General features: G+C 39.0%; 1 protein-coding gene across 1 annotated transcript in view; it reads right to left on the reverse strand.

The window, feature by feature from the left end:
• Positions 1-668: 668 nt before the first annotated feature.
• LOC119597801 overlaps positions 669-7812 on the reverse strand; it is a 17039-nt gene continuing 9895 nt past the window's right edge. The window contains exons 3-4 of the mRNA XM_037947437.1: positions 1984-2110; positions 669-1263 (exon numbers count right to left, since the gene is read on the reverse strand). Coding sequence (XP_037803365.1) covers positions 676-1263; positions 1984-2110 — 715 coding nt within the window. The 3' untranslated portion in view covers positions 669-675. The remainder of the gene's footprint in view (positions 1264-1983; positions 2111-7812) is intronic.

Here is a 7812-nt window from a genome sequence, read left to right on the forward strand (position 1 = left end):
TTATGAACGAATCTCACATGCGTTTCCACCGGAAAATGTATTTTTTAAGACAGATGTATGATTGGTTAACAATATATATATGCATATACATACATATTCATATATGATTATATATATACATATCCATAAATAGAGGGATAGAGAGGGAGAAAGGTATGGAAGGATAAAGGGAGAGAAGGGAAGAGAGAGAGACAGAGAGAGGGGGGAGATGAATAACAATTTGTGCAAATTATCGCTCGCGATTGCACACAAAGTAAGGGGTCTGCATTTTGTTCATATGGAACCTACTTGTATATGAATGGCTAGTTTGATGCCAAATGAACTGAAGTTACAAGTTTCATACATTAAAATTTTCCACCACTCCAATGAATACCTTCCATTTCTTTAGTAAAACTTCTATAACATAAAAAAAACTAAAGTGAAATATATTTTATTTATACGACTGGTACAAAAACAAATTTAGAAACAAAAAACAAAAACACTTGAAAAAATTAAATTAAATTCTAAGAGTACAATCCATATAAATAAAATATGGACCCTACGATTGGTTTTTAAAAACTGCTTTTCCTTTTCATATCCAAGTTCTTCAGTTCCTACGAAATATATGGGAAAGATCTCGCATCCTGGCTTCTATGTTTAGTATTAAAAAATTCCCAAACCCCCCCCAAATCGTTTTCAAAGGGCCGCCCTTGACGTCTTGAAGGAGTGTCGAGCAGCGTCTTCAGAGGACAACGGGTCATGCGATTTATAGTGATGAGGTACAATACGGCCGAAGCAGCACATGACCTGACCCGGCACCTCGCACTGTAGATTCGTCTTCACCTTGATCTCGGGAGGCTCATCCAGCTCCAACCACCAAGCGAGGCACTTGTCGCGGGTCGTACACGTGCACGTTTGGCTGTCGCTGTCTCTCCAAATCTTCTTCAAGGGTGACGTGTTTGAAGCAACCAATACGCTCGAAACTTCTGAATCATTTGAAATACTTGAAAAGTTCGCTGTGCCTGGAACTACTGAAGTATCTGAAACATTTGGAACCGTTAACGGTTGGTTATCTGGAGATTGCGGAACCACTTGTATGAGATTGCTGTAACTGTTCTCTCTATATATTCTATCATTCGGGGCGTTCACATGACACGGCTTAATCCTGCTGACGCCACTCTCTGTTAAGTTTCTATTCTGCTGTTTTATTTCTTCAGCGTCTGACCGGTCAAAAACTTCCTCTCTCCTACAGCAGTACTTCGTCATGAAGGGGCAAGGAAACCACTGCAAGGAGAGAAAATAAAGATTTGACAATCATGTAAGAGATAATTATTATTTTAAAAGTGACAGACTGTTCCAGATTGTGAAAAGGAGGGAGAAAGCAGGATGAAACAAAAATTGAGAGAAAAAATACATAAAAAAGAAAAAGGTCCACATTACTATAGAAACAGACCTAGATCAAAGAACAAAGGAAATACTTTATCATATACGCTAGACATTGTAGAGATAATTAATTAAATGTTTATATAAGACTTGCAAAGCTGTGTATAATATACTTTATTACATGTTGAAAATACCTTTAAAGGCCTTGAAGTAAGGGCATTGCACTGGGAAGTAAGAAAAAATAATGTGGTAGGTTTACACAGGATAAGAAAACTAGACAACTTGGGGTTTACGTCAATGTATAAGCTCTGTTAATTCGTTTGCTGTGAAGCAAGGACCAATATCAAAGAAAATTTGGAGAACATCGTTACAACAGGCCAATTAAGTTATGCAAATAAGGAGGAACATAAAAGAACAAAGTATGAAACAAGAGGAAAACACTAAAGACCATTTACCAACTGTGTGTAAACCTATCTGTCATGAGCAGTGAATGACCTACAAACTACCCATGAGCGAACAGTAAATGAACCACGCGTGAATAACGAATGAACCAGTTGCTGGCTGGTGTAAACCGCAGACGAAGACGATTAAACCACAAACCACTCATGGGCCGTGTCTTACCCTAGCCCTGGTGACCGACTCCTCCATAATCTCAACGGCACAGCGGCGGGAGCGAGGAACACATCGGCAGGAATCTTCATCCACGACCCGAAACACTCCTGCGATCCGTGAGAAAGGGTAGTGCGCGCTGGGAAAGAGAGAGGAATTTAAACGAAGTGAGAAATGAGGTAATGAGGAGAGAAACAGAGAAAGAAAAGACAGAAGGGGGGGGAGAGAGAGAGAGAGAGAGAAATAAAGATTAACAAAGAAGAAAATAGTGGATAATGGCCACAGCCATTGGAGAGGTCGGGGCCAATGGACTGTATTGTGAACGGTAATACATATACGAATTCACAACACAGTTTCTTTAGAATGGAGGGGGTGATTTTCTTGTAAAAAAAAAAAAAAAGAGAGAGAGAGAGAGAGAGAGAGAGAGAGAGAGAGAGAGAGAGAGAGGGGGGGGGGGCAAAGAAAAGGGAAATATGTCAAAGCTAAACTAATAAATTGAAATTTAATGGATAACCTTAATAATGAAATGTGCATTAAATTTTCTCTTTGGATAATAAACATAAATGAAAACATGAAATAAAAAAGCGTTATTATTGTGATTTTCTCTTTTTTAAGGATTCCAGTCACATCCATTTATTCTTCCCTGTTGGTAATCATAAAACTCGAATACTCAGAAAATTTGAAGAAAGCCCTTTAATAAAAAAACCAGCAAAAACCCCACACAACAACACAACACACACACACCCCAACACACACACAAAACCCACACACACCACACAACACACACACACACACACAACACACTATATAACCATAAAAATAACAAAAAAACCAACCCAAATAAAGCCAAACCACAACAAAGCCAAAAAAACCTAATAAATAATAGATTCGAAATTCTTTAAATTTACCACAGATTTCGAGATTTTTTGTGGTTCCAAAAAAAATATTTTTTTTCTACATTCAATAAGCGATGCACACTCAAAACACACGCAATATATATATATATATATATATATATTATATATATATATATATATATATATATTATTATTTTTATATAAATATAATATCCATATATATATTTTTTATAAATATATATTTATAATATATAATATTTTAAAATATAATATTTATACATATATACATATTTATACATATACATATTTATACATATATACATATTTACACACACACACACACACACACTGTGTGTGTGTATACAATTAGATCTATACGACAATGCTCTTCAGGTCATAATCCTTAGGATCTTTGCTTCAATTTCACGCATCTCTAAACAACGATAAGGAAATAAACAAGGCTCTCCTGGTACCTAGTGTTTTGTGTTCAAAGTCAGAAGGCCTTTATTAATATGTGCACGATTTTTCAGGTACAAACTCTCTGCCTACTTTGATGAAGTAAACTCATGCTTCCGAAGTTGATTTTTATTTCCTGTCAAGAACTGTATAAATTAATTTGTTCTTTACTGCGAATTCATGTCAAAACCGAAAAATGAGGTTTCATGTGCAATTCTATGAGAAATAAAATGGCGTCTCATGTGCAATAGCTTGAACATGAACTTCATTAAAAATTTTGGAAAAATTACTCTTTAGATAAATTATTTTGCATAGCTTTTAAGTGTAATAATCATTCGCCTCTCAACACCACATATGTACGTTATAAAGGTTTATGAAGAACATAGCTTTACGCATACAGACCTTTGAAGAACAATATATGATTTCTTTTCTTTGTTGGATTTCTTGGCTATCAACCAGCGGCATGTGGCCAAGGTTATTAAGCCAATGGATCCTGTTTATCCGGTCATCTATATAAGGTCTACAGTTTTGTCTCTCTTAGAAAAAGTGATTACTTACTTATTATTTTTTCCATCATTTGTTTAACAGTTTGGATATAGTTGATGGCAGGGTTTCATGGTGGAGTCATTTTTATGGATTCTCATGTAATCAGTATATTTATGTCAGGTTTATCATGAGATGGCTATTGTGATTGATGTTTTGTGCAATGTGGGCATTGTGGAGGGAAACTTTTTTCTATATATGTATGAGGTGGGTTAGCCTTGTGGCGTTAACTCTCAGGCGCGCCAACACCACCTCCTCCCTTCTGTTTTTTTTCCTGTGGGCTAGTGTCCCACAGTTTCCTATGTTTGGTTTGATTGTTTCTATTTGTAGGTTAGTCACTCACTTTGCACAGAGATGTATTTTTTTTTTGCTTTTTATAAAGACACAAAACACTGAGATCTGTATGGACTATGCTAAGGTCCAGATCACCATTGTAACCCCTAATTTTTCCAGCCTGCTCATATGATTGATTTATTGGCACCATGGTAGCTTAACGAATGATATTACGCCAAAGTTCATTTTTGGTGGTTTCTAGATTTAATGGTCTTTAATTGAACCCCCCTTAAGGAATCCTGAAAAACATTACTATTCTATCGTGGGGGGGGGGGGTTCGTCGATAGTGTAAAGTCATGCTTTATCATGCAAAAAGTTCAGCAAGAATAGATCGAGTATGATTCTGCAGTCTGAACTTTAGTTCACATTCAGTCGACCATATACAACGCACCCCACACTTCATCTGTCTGGGAGCCGTCCGGATAGATATGAAAAGGGAGATGTTTTATAGGATCTCTCTGAACCTCTGGCGGACCTCCACCTCCGGCGCCATGGCCTGGCTGGATGAGCCAGGCTTCCATAATTGAAAATTGGGGTTTCCCATGCGCGATATTTGACTCAACCAGTGTACGATTTTATATAGATCTTATACCAGACTTCTCGACGAGGTCTTGGATCTCGTGCAAAGGGCTAATGGCCACTATTGCACATTAGGGTGGCTCGTGGGGGGGTTTTTTTTTTTTTTTTTTGTTTTTTTTTCCCCTCCCCCGAGACACCTTTGCGGCACTAGCTCAAGGCTACTGACCGTTGTCTGAGTCGGAGGGGAGGTACTCCTGTACCCACCTCAGACACGTCGATCCACAAAAAAACGAAAAAAAATAAAAAGTGCACGTCAGGGCTTCCAACACACACACGCAAACAGGCATTCTGCACAGCATCCAAACGTGTTCTCGATGCCGAACCATACCGATTGACCCATAATCTACTTTAGCGCATCTAAGCAGGACTTATATACCATTAAGCAAAAGACTGTCTATCAGCTCCCCTTTTGTTACCAGAAATGCACTTTTATTAAATTTAGTGCTTTTTACATTATTCTTTAACTGACAATGTGTTCTTTCCAATTTGAGTCTACTATCAAAATTTAGCCCAGAAACTTTGCAGAATTTTGAATAGATTATTTTGGTGTTGTCTAGAGTTTAGCCTTATGTTCTCTTTCCTCCTACGTGAAAAAATTACCCCAATACTCTTTCTAACTGGAAAACTTAAAACCACTTGCAGGCCCCAGTTATGAATCATATTCATGCCAATTTGATCGAATTTTGATGATATTCTGCATTATTGTGGAGTGCCATACTGCAAATCATCAGCGTACAGTGGTATTTAATATTCCGAGGAGGCTGGAAGATGTCCTTAATCCTACATATACATAATGTTGTGCCAAGACACCTTCCCTTGTGGGGACCTCCGTTTTGAACTATGACTGTCTTCAGCTTTACTATTTGATCGGAGGAGTTTGGCGTCCTTGCGGCAGCCGCACTGCTCGTCAACCTAAGCAATTCTGACTTAAAAATGCACTAGCCTACTGTGTTAACAATTCGTTCCATGACCTTGCATAAAGCACTTGTCACGCAATTGGGCGGTAGGAGATGGCGTCTGGGTTACCCCTCCGTTCAATATGAAATGATTGTGGGGCGAAGTGCCATGAGTTTTTGTAAAATTGTGGCTTTTCATTTCATTGTACACTTCTAGTAAACTTAATCATGTCCATTACATGATTAAGAGCTTCATCATCTCATATCAAATCTCCATCTGGGCTGGGGCTGTTCCTCTACAGGCTTCTAGGGCTTCGGACAGCTAATCCATGTGTAATCTTATTGTACCTCAAGCATCTCCTTGGCAAATTGAACTGTTGCAGTCAGCATCTCCTTGATGGTCGGAAAGGGGGATGGTATTAGCCGAGCTGCTTGTATGAGAGACCTGCCTGGCGAGTGCATTAGCATGTCTCTAGTGAATAAAATTAGTGCCCTCGTGGTGATTTTATTAATTTTGATAGATGTTTTTTTCTATTGATTTATGATAGTGACCAAACCTCTGTATTTGGTGTTGCTGTTAATTGTAGAGACAAAGCTCCGCCAGGAGTCTCTTTTTGCTTGTCTTATTATTCTACGAGTCCCTAAGCTCTTGCTTTTGTAATTGCAAAAGTTCTCAATTCTCATTAGTGATGTTATTTTTGAAAAAGCATGTAGGCCTATTGGCTCGTCAAAGCACCCTGCGGCAATCTGTTCCACCATGGACTCTATGCTTAACGCTATCCTTTCGAAGTTTTTAGAAATGGATAGAATGCTGCTTCTATAATCGAGTTCTGATATTGTTTTTACTTATCATCTGGTTTTCTCAACAAGTTCGAGCTTGCAACGCTCCTTGTAAGCGACCCCAGTCTGCTCTTTACGTTAATTTAGGCTCTGAAGGCCGTTCTCACTGTGTCGCATGAATACTAATCAAAATAGGATAGATGATCGCTTCCCAACGTCCTCAAGGGTGTGCCATCAGGCACTTGGCTGCTATTGATGAAAGAACCATGATAATCCAATAAACTCAATACGGTAGTATCGTGCCACCCGCGTCGACTACCATCATTCAGAAGGATTAAATCTGACTCATTAAGCACGTGACTACTTGCTCACCCTACCATCCACTCGCAGGGAACCCTAACGTAATAATGAGCATTAAAATCAGCTAAAATTACTTTATTTTTGTGGCAAACGTTCCTGAAAGCAAAAGCTCATCATATGACTACACTGCATCAGGTGAACAATAAGTGAACATATAGCAGATATTGCCATTATTTTTACTTTGGCATGCGACAAAACTCCAAAGTAGAATCAATCGTCACTTTCATGTAAGGAGGCTTTTGTGGATGTACATGCTACTCCGCTCCACCCCTACCGCTCACATCCTTCCGACATAGATGGTAGTTCCCCAGCGAAACGCCCTCGTCAGAGAACGCGGTGTAGTTTAGTGCGTTCTTGTAGAACTATATATCGGGAGCATAGACGAGGCTAATAATTTTAAGGTCATTTAACTTAGGAATCTAAACTTCGCCAGTTCCATTGTATATGGTACCCGAAACGCGAAGATTACGTTTATGGTTTGGAAGTGCCTTGTCCCACCAGTTTTTTTCTTCTTTTTTTGGGAGGTAGCCGCTCCTCTCCCTCGCTTCTCCGGGGACTTCTCTCGGGATGGTTTGATACCGAAGCTCCTGTCCTGACCTCCTGGCAGGAGACGACTGACAGATTGCGTCTGCTTCTCTCTCCGAGAAGCCGATCGCGAGCAGACGAAGTCCTACAGTAGTAGCCCTACGGTAAGGAGCGCTCCGGACTGTTGATTCAGTATCATCCTACACTTATGATGTTTAGGCGGTTTGATGCAGCCATTTAATCGACCAATTTATCAAATGATATACTTTAATATTTAATTCTTTAAAAACGGTTTGTTTCAGTTCAGCATTTCCTTTATCCTTGGCTGTAAGCTGGTTGACTACATTATTGCACTAGGGATGATTTAGTTACTGCTTCAGCTAGGAAGTATCGGGTTTGTGTGTCAACTTTCCACTGTCCTCTTAGCTTCAGTATACTAAGACTTCATGCTTTCTCATATATGCTAATGTCTCAGTCCTCCTTCTCATGACGCTGCACTCCAGATCCTGACT

Source organism: Penaeus monodon, chromosome 40, assembly GCF_015228065.2.
Source record: "Penaeus monodon isolate SGIC_2016 chromosome 40, NSTDA_Pmon_1, whole genome shotgun sequence".
NCBI classification, from domain to species: domain Eukaryota; kingdom Metazoa; phylum Arthropoda; class Malacostraca; order Decapoda; family Penaeidae; genus Penaeus; species Penaeus monodon.